The following is a 22,377-nucleotide window of genomic DNA, read 5'->3' on the forward strand; positions in this document are numbered from 1 at the left end:
TTTTTCTCTGGGACTACAATTCATACCATATACAATACTTTTTCATTTTATCTGCTGTCTCTTGTGATCTTTTCTATATTTTCCATCCTTTTGTCTCTCTCTGCCTCACTTCAAATATTTTCTTTTGACACATGTTCCAGTTGATCAATACATATTTGGAAATTCTGCTTCTTAACCTTTTAATATGAAGAAGTAATCAGATATGTGCACAAAAGATTTATGTTCAAAGGTTTCCACTACAGATTATTTTAATAAATTATAGTATATCTGTACAATAGATTGTATGCAGCCACAAAAATTATGTAGATTATTTAATAATATAGAAACATGCTATATGATAGGGAAAAATGATGTATTAAAGGATATATAAAAGGTTATAAAACAGATTATCCCAATTTTTAAAAAAATAAATAGCAAAAGACCAAAAAAATTCCAAACCATAAAGTTGTTAGCTATGGATAAAGAGATTATGGCTAATTTTTAGTTTATTTTAGTTTATTCTCTGCATGCAAATTTTTCTCAGTGATAAAATGTATTCTTCTAACGGGAACAGAAGTTATTTTTTAAAACCTGAGTAAATAACTAAAATGCCATTTTTATCAAGCATAAATCTGTTCTGTAAAGAAATAATGAACTCATTGTAGACTTTTGGCTTGGCTTAGAAGTAGATATAGCCAGTGGAAATTAGTCATAATTATAAGCACAAATAAAGGTAAGACTTATGTTTTGATTTAAGTCCTCAGTAATATTAGATATAATTATTTGTTACAAAAGGACTCTTCACAAAAGTATCTTTAATGTCTTGCTGTGTTACAGCAACCATAGATGCCAGCTAAAATATTTTTTCAGTGGTCTGAATGCACTTGTCACTACCAGGCCACTAGATAAAATTGCAAAGTACTTTAATTTTTTTTTTTAATATATAATTTATTGTCAAATTGGTTTCCATACAATACCCAGTGTTCATCCCAACAGGTGCCCTCCTCGGTGCCCATCACCCACTTTCCAAATTTTGTTTTTGTTTCTTTATCACGTCTTATTTTTTCTTCTCACAGGCCCCCTTACACATTCCAGATATCCTTTCTTAGCCTCTTCCATGTTATTTCTAGGTACTCAGTCATATGTTGCCGTCTAAGTATCCAAATCCTCCTCCTTTCTACCTCTCACTTCCCCCAAGAGCCAAAATTTCCATTTCATGTTGTATTTTTTTTTTCTCAGGAAAGCATAAAAACATTAAAGCCAATCATATAATTGGATTAAAGCATTTCTCTGCAAGGTATAAAGGACCGATGATTGGGTTTTCTAGAGTAATGCTACTGCTACACTATCCAATAATTTAATGCTAGTAGTATTATCTCTTACAGCAACTCATTTAGGGGGAAAAATAATGAGTTGTAAGCAAATAGCTTAATAGCTTATAGATTGCGGTTTGACCAGAATGCTTAGCAATTTGTGATTACAAATAGTAAGGAACAGTATGGCAGAGTTCTTAAGAACTTGGACTATGGAGCCAGCTTGCCTGGGTTCAAATTCCAGTCTTCCGAATATGTGACCTTGAAAACTATTATTTATAGTCTTTTACTACTTCTCACTTTTGAAAGATAAAACCATACTACTTAGGCTTACCTTTGATATAGTTCTCCTCTGATTCATATTTTTAGATTACATGTGAAAATGAAATTACGCAAACACAGGTCCGCGCTGATAATCTATCTCCTGGTGTCACTTCAGTACCTACTCACTGTGAAGAAGGTCCAGTGCATAAAAGTACGCAGATTTCTCTGAAAAGGCCCCCTCACCGAAGTGTTGGTATGTTTTGACTCTTCAATTCATTTATAATTGAATTAATCTTTTGTATATGAAAGATACATGACAAGCCAAGTGTCATTCATAGGCGATTGTGTTCGTTCCCTTCAGGTATTCAGGCCAAGGTAAAAGTGTTTGGAAAACAACTGTGTAATGCCACTACTCAGACAGATGAATTGCGGTCTGGAAGTGCCTCTCTCTTTGACATTTACTCCAGTGACTCAGAGACAGATGCAGACTGGGACCTTGAGAGTGAGCAGAGCGGTTTGTCTTACGTTGCTGTGCAGGTGAAAGAAGAATCCTGTTAAAAACGCGACATCAGGTGACTTGTGTGCTGTAGGTTCTCACATCTTTGCTCACATCATTACTTCTTTGTTCCCATAGCTCTCTCGCTTTGAAATAGTTGAGGATCAGCAAAATTTGTTTAGCTCTAAGGCAAAAATGTGCCCGCCTGCCAAGATAATGAAGGTAATACTGTCCACAAATCTCCCCACCTCCCACTTGCACCTTTTTTTCTTTTTTCTTTTTAATCCTTCGTGGAAATCGGATTATAAAACAGAACCACAATAGCAACATTTCCAGATCAAGATCAAGCACTGAATATTTAAGCTTACTGCAGAAGCAACACGCATGTTGACTTCTTGACATTTATAATGTCATTTATATGACATAAATGACATTTATAATCTGACTTACTTGACATTTATAAGCTGGAATGTCACTATTCTAAATTTGAAGATACTAGTAAGCACAGCCAAGTCTGATACTATTAAATGACCTGGGGGTAGAGTCAGGAGATTTACCCTTGATTATGATTTTTTTATGTTGTATATTTATTAGTTCGTCCATTTGTAATACTCTTCAATCTGGGGATCAGTCCCCGTGTGCATTTCTGGTGAAGCTATGACTCGTGCAGAAAATATTCGAAGGGAATTCATTGAAACAGAAACAGAATTTCATATACTTAGATTATCTTGATGAAATCTGCATTGGTTCCTACTGCAAGCAACCAATGAGCTTGATTCATTTAACACTGAAATTATTAACATCATGCAAAAAAAAAATTAGTACATTTCTAGCATTATCCCCACTTCAGGAATTAGGTTTTCCTCTGTTGATCCCACTCTGTTGAATTCCACATTTGGGAAGTAAGCACGTGAAACTTAGCTGCTCCATCGGCCACTCACCAGGACAACGTCCATGGCAGTTTTGCACCATGAGGAAATTTGTTACAGCGGTTTCTGAGAAACTTATTAGAACTCTAGTCTTCTAGTGGGAATACTGAAAACAAATGTCCATTTGATACCTCACATGTCTTGTTGTGCATGACTGGAAGAACTTGCATGCTTTGTATCCTAGAAGATTTAAATGATATACCAAAGCGATTTTCTTCCAAAGCCAATTTCACGTGTGACTTAATTTGAACAGTGTAATTTTAATAAAAAAGAATAATAAAACAAACAAACAAAATATTACTAGAAGCTGTGAGCCTGAACATCGTTGTGTAAACATTTAGCATTATTATTATTATTATCATTATTATTATTGCTGCTTTGGCTTGACTTTGAGATGACTGTTTTATGTTTTAAGAGACCTTTATGTTTTGTTTTGTTTTTTTAATTTTTTTTTAATGTTTGTTTTTGAGAGAAAGAGAGAAAGACACAGAGCATGAGCGGGGGGAGGGGCAGAGTGAGAGGGAGACGTAGAATCCAAAGCAGGCTCCAGGCTCCGAGCTGTCAGCACAGAGCCCGATGCGGGGCCCGAACTCACAGACCGCGAGATCATGACCTGAGCTGAAGTCGAACACTTAACCAACTGAGCCACACAGGAGCCCCAAGAGACCTTTATGTTTTAAAACTAAGCACATAAATCTTCTGAAGCTTGATACTATCAGTAAGTACCTGTTGTCCCTTGAGCTTTTAAACAGCCAATCTCCTTAATTCAATTATAATGAATATTATATGCCCATTCATCCCCAAATTCCAATGCCATGAGTATACTTCATTTCTACGTGTTAAACAACTTTGAGAGCTGTAACAGTTCTTTCCCTTTCTTTCTTTCTTTCTCACTTTCTATTCAGTTAGAATTTTCTTCTCTTACCAATTGAGAATTTATGTTTGGTTTGTTGATTCACATGATTTTATAATGTACAATGTTTCACTGTCCTGAAGTAAAATGAAATACTGGCTTTAAATTAAATATAAGGAACTTCTGGTCTATATAATACTGATTACTTTTTGTACATTTTCAATTATCTAAATTTCTGTTGTTCCCAGAAGAGTTTAATGGGAAATAATGAGATATACCTCAAAACGTCCCATATCATTTTTCATTTGTTTATTTAATAAGTATTTATTAAACATACTCTTTGCCAGATGACTTCTAGATACCAAGGTACATTGGTGAACAAGATAAAGATTCTGCCCTCTTGGTGCTTACCTTTTAGAGGAGAGCCAGGCAATAAACAAGGAAATGAATGAATGATTTTAGATAATGATTAGTGCTATAAAGAAAACAAGGCAGAGTAAGATGTTAAAACGTAATTGGGGTCGGGGAGAGAGTTTGGTCTTTTAGGTAGAATAATCAGGAAAGGTCTCTCTGAAGATAAAATATTTGAGCAGAGACCTCGATGATCAGAAGAAGCAGCCATCTAATGATTGGAGGGCAGAGCATTCCACATGATAGGAATGGCAGGTGCTCTAGTATTTGAGGAACAACAAGGAGGCTAGGGTGGCTGGAGGTAATGAACTAGGCAGAGAATGATAAGAGATGAGATTGGACTGGTATACAGAACCAGACCACATAAGGCATTTGAGGCCACTGTCAAGAATTTTTATTTTATTCTAGGCTTAAATTCTATTTTAAATGTATTTTATGGCTGGCACATTGCCAGTATTTATCTCTTATATTTAAAAAACATAAGTGGATTCACATGTGAAGTCATTGGACTTAGGCAAGGGAAGAGAGACATGTCAAGAGTGTGTGACTATAAAGCTTGCTCTGTCAAAAATATTTCTCAGTGGGAATTCTGAAGAGATGATGGTGGTGATGGTGTCATTTTCTTTTAAATCTCCCCACATTTCCCCATGGAAGCAAATAGGGCAGTTCCTATTCTGTTAGTGGCAAGGAAGCTTGTATCAGATTAACCGTCCCATGGATAACATGTATAGAAAACAACTTTGAAGGACCTGGGGAGCATCAAAAGCGGGTAGAAATAGCAAGTCAGCCTTAAAAGAGGTGAACTGCAGTGGGCGAGATGTCCTTTGTGAGCCTTCCCGCCTGAGGACACTCCCTGTTCCATGCTGTGGAGGGCAGCTGGAACTCAAGCAGAAAGTTACCATCTTACTGGCGTGAGGAGTCAAAGTTGAAAATTAAGGACGCCTGAAGTGAAGAGTGGTGGGGCAAGTCGAAGAAAAGTAGAAGCCACTAGGGAGGAGGACCAAATCTGCTTATCAACCACCCAAATCTTTAATCACTGAAGTACACATATGTTGTATGGAGAGACCTCAGGGATCCCGGTAGAAAGCAACAGCTGGAAGCCTTAGCTTAGCTACACCATAGGGGAAACGGCTTGGAGTCTGAGTCCAGCCAAGTTAACTAGCTGTTAGAACAAAATCCTTCATGCTTTAGAATAAGATGACAGAATTTATCGTCTAAAATGTCCAGCATAATACTAAAAATTACTAGTCATATGGAGAAATTGGAAAAGTGTGATCCATAATCAAGATATAGGAAATAATAGAAACCAACTCCACGATAACCAGAAGTTGTACTGAGCAGAGAAGAACTTTAGAAGAGCTGTTTTAAATGTGTTCAAACAGAAAAATACAGTAATACCAAATGAAGAGATAGAGAATCTAAGAAGAGAAAAGGAAACTATAAAAAAGAACCAAATGGAAATTCTAGAGCTGAAAAGAGACAAGCTATCAAAACTGACACAAGAAGAAACAGAAAACCTGAATCACTCTATATCTATTAAAGAAATTGAATTTGTAATTATAATCCTTTCGCAAAGAAAATTCTATGCCCAGATGACTTCACTTATAAGTTCTATCAAACACATAAGAAAAAAATGTAAATGTTACGTAAACTCTTTCAAGAGAAGGATTAGGGAACACTTTCCATCTCATGAACTCGACATTATCCTATTACCGAAACTGGGCAAAGACATGAGAAATTACAAAGCAATATCCCAATGTGAATGTAGGTGCAAATATCCTTAACAAACTATTAGCAAACCTATCCTGCAATATAACAATAATACATCATGTCCAAGTATAGTTTAGCTCAACGCTGCAAGATTAGCTTCACACTCAAAAATCAAACAATGCAATCACCACGTTAAGAGAATAAAGGAGAAAAATCACATGAACACCTCATTAGATTTAGAGAGAGTATTTGACAAAAATCAAGATCCATTTATGATAAAAACTTTCAGCAAACTAGGAATAGAAGGGAACTTTCTCAGTCTGATAAATGGCAGCCATGATGTATATACCAATAATACCATAGTTAATGTTCAAGGGCTGAAAGCTTTATCAGGAATAAGAATCAGGAACAAGGCAAGGATATCCATTTGTCAGTACTTCTAGCCAACATTGTAGTGAAGATCCTAATTAGTGCACTATAGGCAAAAAGAAAAAAGAATAATACAATGCATAGAAGTTGAAAAGGAAGATATAGGGGTACCACAGTGACTCAGTTGTTTGAGCGTCCAACTCTTGATTTCAGCTTAGGTCGTGATCCCAGGGTCGTGGGATCCAGCCCCGCATGGGGCTCCACACTGAGCCTGAAGCCTGCTTAAGATTCTCTCCCTCTGTTCCTCTCCCCCATTTGCATGTGCTTTCTCTCTCGAAAATTAAAAAAAAAAATTAATAAAAGGAAAATATAAAGCTTTTTAAATATAGATCATGTACATAGAAATGCCTATGGGATCTACAAAAAAGCTAATAGAATTAATAAGTGAGTTTAGTAATGTATAAAAACCAATTGTATTGTTACATATTAGCCATGAACAATGAAAGTGAAATTAAAAAATCAATACAATTTACAATATAGAAATACAAACGGTTTAGAATAACCCAAGTGTTGGATAGAGAGGAAGTATCCGGCACTCTGAGACATGGTTGATGAGAATGTAAAATATTAAAACCGCTTTAGAAAACAGTTTGGCAAACTCTTATAAAGGTAACAACCCATATCATTCAACCAAGCAATTCAACTCCTAAGTATTTATCCAAGAGAAATTAAAATACATGTCTACACAAAGACTTTTACACAGATGTTTATGAGCCTAAAACTGAAAACAACCCAAATGTTCATGAACAGGTGAATGGATAAGCAAATTATAGTATATCCAGACAATGGAATTCTCCCAACAATAAAAGAGAACAAGCATGTAACAACATGGATGAATCTTGAAAACGTTATGCCGAGTGAAAAAAATCCAGATTCAAATAAGAGCACATGCTTGATATTTCCACTTGCACAGAATTCGAGAGAGAGAGAGAGAGAGAGAATCAATCTGTAGTAACAGAAAGAAAATCAGCAGTTGCCTAGGACTGGGGCAGGTAGGAAACGACCTGCAAAGGGGAGAAGGAAATGTTTGGGCTAATGTGGGTGTTTTATTTCCTGATGTGATAGTTACATTGGTACATATCCCTGTGGTGGTGTAGATTATACCTTTATAAAGTTGACTAAAGAAAAGAGCAATACACGCTAATTGCCAAATCACTAGTACAAACAATAAATTCTGTAGTTTTTTTAAGGTAGACTTCACAGAAGAGGTAAAATTGGAATTGCCATTTCAGGAGAGAGAGGATATAGATATGCTACATTAAAAACAAACAAACAAACAAAAAACTGAGCAGGGGCGCCTGGATGGCTTAGTCGGTTAAGCATTTGACCTTGGCTCAGGTCATGATCTCACGGCTCTTGAGCTCAAGCCCTGAGTTGGGCTCTGTGTTGACAGCTCAGAGCCTGGAGCCTGCTTCGGATTCTGTGTCTCCCTCTCTCTCTGCCCCCTGTCTCTCTCTCAAAAATAAATAAGCACTAAAATTTTTTTTAAAAAAGCTGAGCAAAGAAAAAGTCAACACAGGCATAAATGCAGAAAGAGCAGAGTGGGTGGCTTGAAGGGATGGTGGTGGCATCCTTAGACTGAAGGCAGAGGCTTTTACAAGGGAATTGTGGAAGATTCCGATGGAGGGAGGAGAAAGGGGGCAGAATGTTGCCAGAAAAGAGATCGGCCTTTATCCTTTGGGTGCTGAATGACATTTTGAGGTTTTTGAGCTGGGAAGTACATTAGGTGACTGAATCTGGAGTATCGTGTGGGAAGAATCAGCAAGGAGAGAATTTGTTGGGGCTAAGAGAACAGACTTTTGCAGTAGTCCTGGCTTGAGAAGATCCAAGATTGAACTAGAGTGAGAAAGGCACAGAAGGGAGGTGATACTGAGAAGGAAGAATTGACTGGACATCCTAGACATGAATATTAGGTTAGTCTCTGGATTTGTGAACAAGGACAGAGTAAACAATGAGTTTCCAAGCCGGGGCAGCTAAAATGGGAGAACACTTAGTAGAAATAAGAAGCAGTCAGTCTGGGGAGAAAGGTTCTGATTTCAATTTTGGGAGTCAGTTGTCTGAGAAACCCTTCCTGACCCTACTCTTCAGTCTTTTTTTTTCTTTTTTTTTTTTAAGTTTATTTATTTATTTAGAGAGAGTGCGGGAGGGGCGGAGAGAAAGGAAGAAAGAGGGAATCCCAAGCAAGCTCCACACTGTCAGCACAGAGCCCTACACAGGGCTCGGGCCCACGAATCATGAGATCATGACCTGAGCCGAAATCAAGAGCCAGACACTTAACTGACTGAGCCACCCAGGTGCCCTGATCCTGATCCTACGCTTACCTCTGTCTTAAGACTGGATGAAATGTCACTGCATACACCAAAGTGTGTCATGCTTAGCCATCACAACATTTATCTCCTTGTATTGTGACTGTTGACCAATCTCCCCCAGTAGGCTCTGTAAAACTTGAAAATAAGGACTTACATTAGTATCCCCATGTGCCAAGCATTGTTCTGAGAGCCCAAGGGTTTTGCGTATGTGCTTAGCACACAGTGAGTGCTTGTAAATATTTGCTAAATAAGTACTGAAAGTTGAGTTTGAGAGGATAATGGAACTGGAAAGTGGATGCGTCCTTTAGTCGATTGCAGTGGTGAGTTTAGGAGATATAGTCTGGGGAGGTATTTACGTAAAAGTGATTGTTGAGGCTGTGATATAAGATTCCTGAAGGACAGCTTATAAATCTCCTGTGGCACTTAATGTCTTCATTACTTACCTGGCAAATTTGCTGCAAAATGATAAGTAGGAGGGACCAAGAAAATGCATGCGAGCCTGCATTATCCATTAATGCAATTAACAACCTTCTGAATATTCAGGAATGGGCTCTTCAGATAATTGGCACACAAGCTCTGCCTGGCATTTGATGCTTGCCTCTCCCCTTTTGTACCAATAAAAATGAAGCCGTGACATTTGAGAAAATGGGAGAAAAATTCTAGGGAGGTGGCAGCAGCCTGGATGCATCTTTTGGTTTCCACCCTGGTTGGGTACTGAAGCCCCACCACTTATCAACTATATGAGTTTAGAAAAATTACATCATCTCCCTGGGGTTATGTCTTCTCATCTGAAAAACGGGGATTTTATTATCTACATCTGATTTCTGTCGAGAGGATTAGAGGACGTCCACCATGCAGCGCTCTTAGAACAGTGCCTGTCACCTGGTAAGCACTCTGTGACTCTTAGCTAGAGGCAGGAAAGTATGGTGGAGCAGAGAATGGCCTCTGGAGCTCACTCACTACCTGGCCTTGAATTCTGGTGCTGCCACTTACCAGGCAAGTTATGTTCTTGTGCCCTGTTTCCTTATCTGGAAAGTAAGGGTGTTAGGAGCACCTCTATCGCAGGTTTGTTATGAGAATTACATGAGTAGTAGCCACCGAGAACACTGGCTGACACATAGCAAAAATCATGTCAGTGTTCATTATGATAACCATCGCTCCCTTCCTCTGATATCTTGAGTCTCAAGCCGGTCTCCAGCTATGTCTGGTCTCTTCACTGCCCTTCCTTCCTCAGTGCTAGAATGACTAATGGATGTTTTCTACTAAGGTGCACACAGTGACACTAGATGGGGTTGCTGAGCTAAAGCACTTAAGGACTGCTGGGCGGCCACATTAAATTTTTGGAGCTGAATGAGACTTTAGGAATGCTCTAGTATGCCCTTTTTATTTTGCACATGAAGAAACTAAGGATCAGAGAAGGCATCTGATGTAATCCCTGCCTGCAATTGTCTCAGCAATCCAGTGTCCCCATTTCTGAGAAATCCAATCCCACTCTTCATCAGAAATGACTGAATAATAAAGCTAGATGTGCTTACAAATCCTAATTTTTTTCTAGGATCATTTGATCAAACCCAAATGATCCTGTAAGTTCCACAGGAGCAGGAGCAGGAGCAAGCTGCCATCGTTAGCTGACTGCTTTGTCTGGCATGTGGTTAATGTTCAGTTAACGTTCATCGAATGAATGATAGGGATCTATCATGGTTTTAAAGTTCTATGGGGCACCTGGGTGGCTCAGTCAGTTAAGCATCTGGCTCTTGATTTCAGCTCAGGTCATGAACTCATAGTTCATGAGTTCGAGCCCTGTGAAAGTTCTAGAGATTGCAAATCTTCCTAACACCTGCTCCAATGCTCTCTGAAGGGGATTCCTTCTAACACAGCCCCATTCCCTTCACGTAAAAATGCCAATCAATCTTTTGCTTCTTTTTCTAGTTTCTGTGAAGATGTTAGAGCTGGAAAGACCTTTGGAAAAAATCACCCAGTCAAATGGTGATTGTGTCAATGGTAGTTTTGTCAATGAAAACACTGAAGTAGGTGGTTTGTGCACGGTCACGTAACTAACTGGCTAGTGGCAGGATTGAGATTGAAACCTCCCTTAGCTCATCATTCTTAAAAACCATTCAGTCTGCTTCAAGAGACTATCACATTTCTTCCACCTGCCCTTTAAAGGCTTCCTAACCTTTCCTCCAGGTCATATTCTCCAGATTATTATTAATTTTGATTGCTTCCCCCTGAGAGCAAGTTTACCATTCACGTCCTTCCTCTTCCCGTCTCCAGGACTACCTTGTCATTGCTCCTCACCCACCAACAATGTGCACTTCTGGTTCTTAATCCCTGTCCTTGAAAAAAGAAGGTAGGTCCTTTCCCCTACCTAGACCAGGAGGGATGGGGGTTTCAGATATTCCAAGGGCATTATCCCTGCCTGGTTAGTTTCAAAACAGATGAATCCCAGACATCTAGGACACTTCCAGGATTGTTCCAAGATGGTATTTACAGTTCTATTTAGAGCCTCAAAAGTGTGTTGGGCCCTGAGATAACACAACCCAGGGCAATCTCTAAACAGAGTATTCCTTGGCTGCACTAAATGACATTCAGGTTCTATTTTGCTAACACTACCAGGAAATGAAGAATTTCTATAATCAATCACTGTCACCTTTTAGCCCCTTCTCTACAGTTCTAATGGCTTACTGGTTTATTTATTTATTTATTTATTTATTTATTTATTTTTACCAACTCTAGTATCTTGTTGGGGTGGATTTTTCTAAATGGCCATAAATTCTTCCATACCTGTCAAGAGGTGCAATCTCTTTGTCCACTCCTTGAATCTGACTTGGCCATATGACTCACTTTGGCCAATGGGACATTAACAAAAGTGATTCATGCTGGGGCTTTGAAAGTGCTAGAGCACTGGGGTTGTCCTCTAGCTGTGGTTGGAACCCTGGAACTCCCACGTAAATGAGCCCAAGCCAGACCACTAGAGGAAGAGAGGAAAAGCAGCCAGACCCTTCCTAGGGCCTTCTAAATACCAAACATACGAGTGAGGCCATTCTAGATTTATCCAGCCACCGCTGACATGCCAGCCAAGTGGAGAAACGTGAGCAAGCCCAAGGTTATCAGCCATACCTGTTCAGACAGAAGACCTTCTCAACCAACCCACCAAATCATGAGATAAATTAATGGTTGCTTTTTAAGTCATTACATTCTGGGGTAGCATAGTATGTAGGAAATGCTCCAATGTAGGTAGATAGATAGATAGATAGATAGATAGATAGATAGATAGATAGATAGATAGATATAGGCAAAGACTTCTTAAAGAAATGGCAATCAGTATTCTCTAGTTCCCACCTCATCTTGACCCTCCCCTCATCCTATCGTATGTCATCCTAGGTTTAATTAGTCATTCTGATTATACATGATATTTTACCTAAATAAGGGATTAGCAGAGTATGGCTGTTAATAAATTGGGTCAACTGCAGGTTTAGACTTAGGTGCTCTCTGCTTGGCAGTGCATCATTAAAAGTCGCGTCTTTCACAGGTATTGGAATGTCTTGGAAAATAAGGTCCTTTCTCTGTAGGCAGAGATCCACTCCACGGTTTCAGATCCAGACCACTCTCCTCATGCATGAACACAACAGCTTTTTTATTTTATTTTATTTTTATCTTTTTATTAAAATTTTTTAATGTTTATTTTTGAGAGAGAGAGAGAGAGAGAGAGAGAGAGAAACAGGGCACAAGTGAGGGAGGGGCAGAGACAGAGGGAGACATAGAATCTGAGTCAGCCTCCAGGCTCTGAGCTGTCAGCACAGAGCCTGATGCAGGGCTCAAACTCAGGAACTGTGAGATCGTGACCTGAGCCAAAGTCTGGCGCTTAACCAACTGAGCCACCCAGGTGCCCCCTTAACAGCTTTTTTTAGATTCTGCCTATGGAACTTAACTTCTCTGCCTGAATTTCCTATACTATTATCTTTTTTAAGTTTATTTATTCCGAGAAAGAGAATGTGTGTGTGAGCACAAGCCAGGGAGAGGCAAGGAAAGAGGGAGAGAGAGAATCCCAAGCAGGCTCCATACTCTGCACAGAGCCCTATGTGAGGCTCAATCTTATGCATGTGATATCCCCACTTGAGCCAATATCAAGAGTCAGACGCTCAATCGACTGAACCACCCAGGTGCCCCAAACTTCCTCTGTTATTACAGTGCCAATAACTCTCTCCTTCTTGACAGTTTTCTCATCCTTTTAGAAAACACGCACTTTGGGAACCCCTACATTGTATCATGATTTTATCCCCAACATCATCCCAGGCTTCTAATCCACAGTCTAGGTCCCCCAAACTGGACCCCTTGGGATGCTACTTCTAAGCATTCATCCCTTCCATTCAGCTCTAGCACAATATGAGTGATTTCTCATTCATTCATCAAACATGGCAGAGTCAGTCCTTCCCTTAAATATCATACAGCATATCTAAAAATTCTTAAAACTAATTCCAGCCATGCGCTAGTTAGAATTCGGTTCTCAGTGGAAGAGGTGGTGAGGTGATGATCCTGAGAAGGATAACAATGACCTAACAGGCTTATTCCAAATAGTCCTGTCCTGAACTGTATCACCCTTTGGGGTTGGTTGATGCAACTTCACGTGAATCTGACCTGTCACAAAATAGTGGTAACCAACCAATATGGCATTCACGCGTATTTCTAAAACTGAAAAACCACACTTGAACTAGTATGATATTACAGCAAAAGTTTTGTGACAAAATGTGGGCTGTTCTGTAGCAATCCCTCCCAACTCAATTTGAGGATGACTCACCCATTCCAATCTTCAAGTCGATGGGGAAAACCATGACTCTTTTCGGCATCTGTCTTTGCTGTTGAACTCCTCACAGAGTTGCTGGGGGGAAATGACAGAGCTTAGCTCAGTAGAGGACAAACATTTTGCACAGACATTTCCAAGCTTCAGATAAACTGTCCCCTGGATTTTGAACCAAACTGAAAGAAACCAAAGAAGACCTCTCAAGTTCAGAGTGTCAAAAATAGGAAGGTTTATCAGTGGAGGCTAGTAATCAAATAGGCAGCTTTCCAGTAAATAATTATTTTTCAGCTGCAGCTCAGTGCTTTCATTTTAATAATATTTTCCCATCAAGAAACACAACAGCACAGTGTGGGAGATTAAGAGAAAAAAAAAAAACATGAACGAATAAACAAACAAAAGTCACCCGTTAATTTAAGATGCCGTTGCAAAGAAGAGAAACCGTCTCTAATTAGCTCAAGGCAAAAAAAGGGGGGGACATTATTGGAGTCATAATAGAGATAAAAGTATTCCAGTTGAATATCTACAACATTTCCCCACTGTGTTTTTTTTTGTTTTTTTTTTTATTTTTTTTTTAACATTTATTTATTTTTGAGACAGAGAGAGACAGAGCATGAACAGGGGAGGGGCAGAGAGAGAGGGAGACACAGACTCTGAAACAGGCTCCAGGCTCTGAGCTGTCAGCACAGAGCCCAACGTGGGGCTCGAACTCACGGACCGTGAGATCATGACCTGAGCCGAAGTCAGACGCTCAACCGACCGAGCCACCCAGGCGCCCCCCTACTGTGTTTTTAAGGAGAATGTGTGTGTGTGTGTGTGTGTGTGTGTGTGTGTGTGTGTGTGTGTGTACCCCTGCATGTGCTACTTAGCTACCGAACCTGTATTGTAGACGGTAATAACCAATAGATCTATAGATCTGTGCTGGCCAGCCTCCTCTACTGGCATACCCCCCAAGATGGCCACAGCCCTAAATCTACATATTTCCATTCTACAGCTATCAAACACTCTCTGGGTTTAATACTCCAGTTTTGTGAGGGAGTCCCTGATAGGTTCACCTTGGGTCGGGTGTCTTTGCAGGGTCCAATTGCCTATCACTGGAAGAGAGCCTAAAAAGTCCCCTTTTGGATTTCAAAAGGTGGGGCTTTGGGTAAGACATACTATTTATATTATTTTAGAAGATCAGGTTGGGAGGAAATGATTGACATTCATAGTACAAATGTAATGCCATCCTGTTAACATTTCAGTGTGTTCCCTTAAATGGTATGCTGGCTATAGCAATATACATGTATTAATATGCTTCATATACTATACATACATCTTTGTGCCTTGGGGTTTCTGTTTAGTTGTATATCATAACCATTTCCTCTCATCATTAAGAATGTTCTCCAAGCACTTTGATGGTTGCATAATACTCCATTGTATGAATACTAGTGTATATATATATATATATATATATATATATATATATACTATTAGATATTTATGTGATTTTCAAGTCTCCACTATTTAATATAAAGCTGCAATAAACATTTCTGTACCTTTGTGCATATTTCGAATCATTTCTTAGCGATACCTAGAAGTGGGCTACTAGATCAATGCACCTAAATATATATTTTTTTACTGCCAATTCATTTTCTGGAAAGTTTGTGCCAACATGTCCCCCCCACCAGCAATGACTGTGTGGTCAGCTCATTTTAGGACCAGCTCTTACCCATTTAGAAAAGTAAAACAAAGCACGAAACTGGACACTGCCACTGTGTACAGTTTTTGCCAATGCCATGTATTCTATTTAATTTCTCACTTAGGCTGACTAAAGTTTAAAGCTGAAATTCTGAAAATATGGTCCCCAGGGGCACCTGGGTGGCTCAGTTGGCTGAGCCTCCGACTTCAGCTCAGGTCACGATCTCCTGGTCTGTGAGTTTGAACCCCGCGTCGGGATTCTGTGTCCCCCTCTTTCTCTGCCCTTCCCCTGCTCTCTCTCTCTCTCTGTCTCTCTCTCTAAAAAATAAATAAACATTAAAAAAAAAAATTGTGCCCAGGCCAGTAGCATCAGCATCACCTGCAACTTAATGGAAATGCAAATTCTTGAGCTCTGCCCTAGACCTATTGAATCAGAAACTTTGGGGGTGGAACCAACTTGAGTTTGAATGAGTCTCATAGGTGACTCTCATGCCCACTCAAGATTGAGAACCACCGGCTGAAAACATTGGAGAATCCTTTCTAAGCCCTCCCAAGTGCTTCCCCATTTTGAGTGCTAGTTTATGAGCCCTGACCATTTATAAGAAACTGTTTAACGTAGGATAAAGGCGGTAGTTTTAGAGAGTCCCGAGTTATAAGTCCTGTGTGACTCCCTGGGTATGGATCCAAATGCACGTCATAATGACTTATTACAGTGTTGTAGCTTACATTTCAAGGTGAACATTTTTCTGTATCATTTAGCCTAAATGAGGCACTGGAGGGAAGTTTGAAGCTAAGTTACCCCAGATGTTTCATGGTTACGCAAGAGCGCAAAACAAAACATGTTTTCCCCACTGAACGAAAGCACAATATAAGTTTTCTTTAGCAGCTGTGGCTGGAGATTGCAAAATGGAATAATCTGGCTACCCTCCAGGCTCTTAGTTACCCCTCCCCCCTCCCCCAAGGGCCAAGGACAATCAAGCCAAAGAGAAAGGATAACACAATGCTCTCAAGTTCACAGCTAATACTGAGAAATGGAGCTGCTGGAACATCTGGAATGTATCAGAATAGAGGTGACAGAGGAGTACAGAGCACCTCACCCCACCGCCTCTGAATGAAACTAGTTCATTTAGAGTGGCCCTGGGAGGCATGACCCCCAGTATTCATCTCAAAGCAATGCATCCCCAGGCGCCTGGGTGGCTTAGCTGGTGAAGCGTCAGACTCTTGATTTCTGCTCAGGTCATGATCTCATGGTTCGCAAGTTTGAGCCCCCCACTGAGCTCTGCGCTGATAGCATAGACCCTGCTTGGGATTCTCTCTCCCCTTCTATCTCTAAATGAATAAATAAACTTAAAAAAAAAAAAAAAAGTAACGCGTGCCAGGATCTCAGGGCAGCTGGGAGGCGCGATAGAAAAAATTGGGGATTTTCAGTCTTTTTAGAAGCCTGCACACAGCATGGCAGCTACAGCCGTCTTCTTCACCTGGACTTGATAAAGCCCCCACTTCTGAGGCTGTTCAGGCCTTAGCCCCATTGCACCTCTTAGAACAATGCAGGGTGTAGAGCAGGAAAAGTGTGGATCTGGTGTCAGCACACATGTAATTTTCATGCTCTGCCACACAGCAGGCACGTAACCTTTCACAAGTCACTTAATTTTGCTAAACGTCAGTTTCTGAACATTACCTCATTGAGACCGCTGCAAAGATTAAACGGAGTCAGGCCCGTGGCGCACAGCCGTTGTTTCACAAATGGTCATTCCCTTTATCTCCTTAGAGGGCTTGGTGTCTTTTCACTACCTCTGTCCCCACCCTAGTATGAGGAACACATAAAAAATATTCTGTTGAAACTCAGAAAAAGAAATTTCATCACGAAGTTCAAAATCCCTTCACCGTCAGGAAGTTCTGTTCTTTTCTAAACGCTCTTGTCTATCAGTCTTTGATCGTTCACGGTGACCCCGACGCCTCTTTTCTCTGGTGAGCTTCTGGACTAAGGAGTCTGCAAAAAGGCATCCCTTTATGAATTAGCCAGGGTCCCAACCAGAGCCTCCTGTCGGGAGGGAGAAAGTAATGAGAAAGCCTACATCGAAATGAGTTATCCGCCTGGACCTTGCCAGTCCCGGGCCCTGGGCCTTCACGATTCCAGCCCTGATCAGCCTCCAACTGAATTCTTTACCAACAGGTACCCAATGCTGCTTCAAGTCTGTCACAAAATCCCCAGTCCAGACTTCCCCAAAGGCAGACATGACTTAAACCTCAGGCCATGTCCAGAATTACATATATTTCAACTGCCTTCTGAACCCCAGCCCCTCCTTCTTGGCCTCTCAGAGACCAGTCATGCAATGGCCCTGAGGGGTTCAAACTTAGAAAACAGGATAAAGACTGAGGAGAATTATTATTTTAATTTCCACCTGACTTAACTGAATTTCTTACAGTGTGATTGATTTCCTTAGGACCCTGGTACATGGGCCAGGGTTGCTTAGTACTGGGTTAAATGTTTCCAGATTCCCAGATACTCTCTCCCCTCATCACATCAAGTCTCTGAGAACTTAGAAGCCAAAGTATGAATTTGATCCTGAAGATTATTGAAACTTCCAGAGTCTCACCTATAAGGCCAGAACAATGACATAGGATGCTGGTTAAGACAAGCATGCAGGCAACATAAGCTAATAACAACACTCAGTAATGAAGGGATGGAGATTACCGACCAGCACTGCGTTCTGACTGTTTAAAAATTTCTTAGCTGGGCATTCTGAAAATACATGTTGAATTTTGTTTTGTACATTCAGTTCTAAAATTCCTTGACACCATTCAATTATTCCTTCATTCAATAAATATTTAATAAGTGCTTAATATGTACCAGCATTAAAAAATTAAAAACAAAAAACAAAAAACAAAAAAGGAGGTGCCCGGGTGGCTCAGTTGGTCAAGTGTCTGTCTTCAGCTCAGGTCATGATCTTGCAGTTTGTGGTTCAAGCCCCACGACGGGCTCTGTGCCGACAGCTCAGAGCCTGGAGCCTGCTTGGGATTCTGTGTCTCCCTCTCGCTCTCTGCCCCTCCCCCACTCGCACTCTGTGTGTGTCTCTCTCTCTGTCTTTCAAAAATAAATAAACAGTAAAAAATTAAAAAGTAAATATATATGTAGTGGGATTACAGGGATATAGCGGGATTAGAGTCATGAGGAAGACATATGTGTCCCTGCCTTCATGGAGTTTACTGTCTATTGGAAAATTTAGATGTGAAACAGAGTCAAAAATATGACAAGCGTTCTGAAAAGGTAAGCACAGAACACTATGAAAGCATTTATTGATCAAGTGTGGCTGCATCATATTGGGTTATTATTATTATTATTTTTTAGAGTTTTACCCTGTAAAATTGTTGCCTTGCAACCATTCAAGCAAGGCAAGCAAATATCAGATTTTGCGCCTCCTGGCCTCTCATGTGACCAACTCAACATTGTTTCTGTGGGCCTTTCTTCGTTTGGGCACTAAAAGTCCCATGGTCAGAAAAAACCCTCAGCCCCAAGCAAACCAGGAAGAGTTAGTTACACTTCTTGCCTCACAGAAGGTATGAAGTTGATTCTCTGGGTTTTGTTTCCAAAAGCCTGAGTCCTTTCGGTTAACTTCAAAAAGCCAATCCCTTCCTTCAAAAAGCCAGTGCCGTGAAGCAGCAACAACTACCATATAAAAAGTTGGAGGTGTCGTTCTAGATTAACATAGACTAGAAAGAGGGGCGCCTGGGTGGCTCAGTCAGTTGAGTATCTGACTTCGGCTCAGGTCAGGATCTTGTGGTTCGTGAGTCTGGGCCCCACGGTGAGCCCTGGGCTGACAGCTTGGAGCCTGGATCCTGCTTCAGATTCTGTGTCTCCCTCTTTCTCTGTCCCTCCCCTGCTCATGCTCTGTCTCTCTCTATCTCTCTCAAAAAATGAATAAGCATTTACAAAAAGCAGACTAGAAGAACATAAAGGGAAAATGTAATGTGTGACTCTTCATTGGTCTTGGCTTTTGTTTTTAGGCATAAAAAATTATTGGAATGGAACATTTACGGGGAATGCAAATATGAACTAGATAGTGGTGATTTTGTGGAACTACTGATAATTTTGTTACATGTGGCCATTGTACTAGAGTTATGCAGGCAAATGCCTTTATTGTTAGAAGACATAGGCCGGAGTGAGTACATACTGGCGAGGCAACAATGATGGCAAAATTTTAACAAAAAACATTTTTTTTTACATTTATTTATTTTTGAGAGACAGAGAGAGACAGAGCATGAGCGGGGGAGGGGCAGAGAAAGAAGGAGACACAGAATCTGAAGCAGGCTCCAGGCTCTGAGCTGTCAGCACAGAGCCCCATGTGGGGCTCAAACCCTCGAACTGTGAGATCATGACCTGAGCCGAAGTCATACGCTCAACCAACTGAGCCACCCAGGTGCTCCTTTAACAATTTTTAAAAATATTTTTATTTTATTTTATTTTATTTTATTTTATTTTATTTTATTTTATTTTATTTTATTTTAGAGAGGGTGTGCACACACATGAGCAAAGGAGAGGAGGAGGAGGAGGAGAAGGAGGAGGAGAGAGAGAGAGAGAGAGAGAGAGAGAGAGAGAGAGAGAATCTTAAGCAGGCTCTGCACTGAGCTTGATCCCATGACCCTGGGATCATGACCTGAGCCAAAGTCAAGAGTCGGACGCTCAACTGACTGAGCCACCCAGGCACCCCTAACAATTTTTAACCCAGTAGGGTTTATAGGGATATTTATTTATTATTCTCTCAACCTTTCTGTGTAAAAATAATAAAAAGTTTTGGGAAAGAAGTCAGCAACCATTGAGCAGAACAGGGTTTGAGACGAGAGCAGCTTCTCCTTGAACCAGACAATGATTCCTCTCGAATGGAAGCAAGACTAAAAGGGAGGAAAATAATTGTGTGCCAGTGGCATGGACTCTAGGCATACGGGATCATAGTGAGCCTCGCAAACATCTCCGTGCCCCAAAGTTGGCATTGAGACAGCCAAAAAAGCCCCTGACTGATGATCTAGACATCTCAGTAGTCAGATTCATGAGGAAACAGCTGCCTGGTGACCAGATGCCTGGAATCTTTATCCAAATCCCAGTTATGGGAAGAGCCTGAACTAAAACTAATATTCAGTTTCCTTTACCGCAAAGAGTTACATTGTCTCCACATCTGAGTTAATGGACTTTATTAGGCACTAAATTGCTGACTCTAGAAAGGAAGGTCCACCCAAGTAAGTGATGTTTTAGCTGAAATCTGAAAGATGAGTAGGATCTTAGCTACTCCCCCACCCCAACACTCCCCAAGTGTCTGTGGGCATTCCCTGCAGTGTCTCCCATGTCTGAAAGGACAAGTGTAGCTGGGCATCACCTGGTTATCCTTCTTCTATTGTCTCAGCACTTCTCTGCTAGACAATGCCCTTTCCCCTGGGCACAGCTGCGTCCAACAGGTGCCACAGGCCTCCTCCCGCAGCCAAGGAAGGGCTCAGGAAGTGTCAGAGTTGTGAGATATTGTCATACGCAGTGGCAGAGAATGGCTCCTGCTTCGTGTGTATGTTCAGCTAGTGAGGTCGCAAAGACATATTCCTTTTGCCCAGTTACATGGGTTGTAAGGAAACAGCTCTTTCAGTTTTCATGCACAAGCCCCAGCTTTCCACCCACACTCAGATATATAAACACGAGGCATCAACAGGAGCTGGTAGTGGGGCCTTGGCCCACACGCAAAGACATGTCACGCACTAAGCTGCCCCCCAAGCCGCTCCTCCTTTCTGACAATGGAGGCTTTGTCGGTGGGTCTGGCTTGTGGTGCCTGGCTCCCACTTCCCTGGGATGACTCCTCCTGGGAGGAGCTTCTGTTCTTCCGGCAGAGATTTCTGGGTCTGCTCTCTGGTTCTCCGAATATGCCAGACCCATGTGAACCCTAGCTTGGGCCCCTTCTGGGACCCACTCTTTCTGTTCATGTCTCCCACTAGATCGGGATGTTTGAGTAAGAGGTGAGGTTTTATTTGCCTCTTAAATCCCTGAAAGGTGGCATCGGCCTGGCATGTAAGAGGGACTCAATTTATTTATTTATTTTTATTTTAGAGCACATGCGAGCAGGGGAGAGGAGCAGAGAGAGAGAGAGAGAGAGAGAGAGAGAATCTGAAGGAGACTCTACACTCAGCTCGGAGCCCAGCACAGGGCATGATCCCACGACCCTAGAATCATGACCTGAACTGAAATCAAGAGTTGGTCGCTCAGCCTACTGAGCCACCCAGGTACCCCAGAGGTACTCTATTTTTATTGAAAGACCGTCCCCTACCCTAGACCAGCATTCACCCAACTTTAGATATTGTTTAAAACACAGATTTCTGGGGCCCCATCCCCAGAGACCTGATTCATTAGATCTGGGGTGAGGGCCCAGGAACTTGTGTTTTAATAAGATTCCAGGCAATCATGATGCAGAGGGTCCTTGAGTCTCTCTTTGCCTCTGCCTCAGGCAGGCTCGAACCAGGAACACTGCTAGCCCTTCAGCTCCTTTGAGAATTAGGCATTCTTTCCCTTTCTAGTTGCACCAAATCCAAGGCTTACAACTTGGTAAGCAAAGTAATGTCAGCCCCTTCACCCCCTCTGCCAAGCATTCCTGTGTTATGCACAACATATGCGATGGTTGGAGCAACCTGGTCTGAAGCCTGCGCCTGCTGAGAAATGCTACAACTGAGAAATTCATCTTGGAGTCAGTCACCCAATATCTCAATAAACCCTGGGAAAAATCTGGGGTTGAATTGTGCTGGTGACTTGCTCCTGGAGATCGGGTGAGCCAGTGGCCAGTCTCCAGATCTGGTGGGGAGAGGGGTCTGGAGAATTCGAGCTCGAAAGATCTAACACAGAGGTCGTAACCTTTGCTGCATATTGGAACTGCTTTGGGAGCTTTGAAAGATCCTGATGCCTGGGTCTCACCTCCAGAACCTACTTGAGTGGGGGTGCAGCCTGGGCATCAGAGTTTTTTAAAGCTCCTCAGGTGATTCTAAGGTGCAGAATCTCTGACCTGAGTTCTCGCCATAATCAGGGAGATGCATTGGCTGCTATGTGTCTTCCTAAGAATTGGAGGACCAGGGATGAGCTCACCCTTCTGACCACAGAACGCAGCTGGTTGCCTTATTCTGTATGGTCCAGCTCAATATAAGTTCTTCAGGCTTTTCCTCAAGAAGATAATGAGTTCTTTCGTG

General features: G+C 41.2%; 1 protein-coding gene across 2 annotated transcripts in view; it reads left to right on the forward strand.

Annotated features, from left to right (window-relative positions):
* THAP10 (THAP domain containing 10) overlaps positions 1-22,377 on the forward strand; it is a 30,475-nt gene that overhangs the window by 6,453 nt on the left and 1,645 nt on the right. The window contains exons 2-3 of one of the 2 annotated variants that reach the window (XM_042988492.1): positions 1,662-1,809; positions 1,918-2,128. In XM_042988492.1, coding sequence (XP_042844426.1) covers positions 1,662-1,809; positions 1,918-2,114 — 345 coding nt within the window. In that variant the 3' untranslated portion in view covers positions 2,115-2,128. Of the gene's footprint in view, positions 1-1,661; positions 1,810-1,917; positions 3,302-22,377 lie in introns of those variants that run through there. The other variant, XM_042988491.1, reaches the window with a different exon arrangement.

The sequence above is a fragment of the Panthera tigris genome, chromosome B3, assembly GCF_018350195.1.
Source record: "Panthera tigris isolate Pti1 chromosome B3, P.tigris_Pti1_mat1.1, whole genome shotgun sequence".
NCBI lineage: Eukaryota > Metazoa > Chordata > Mammalia > Carnivora > Felidae > Panthera > Panthera tigris.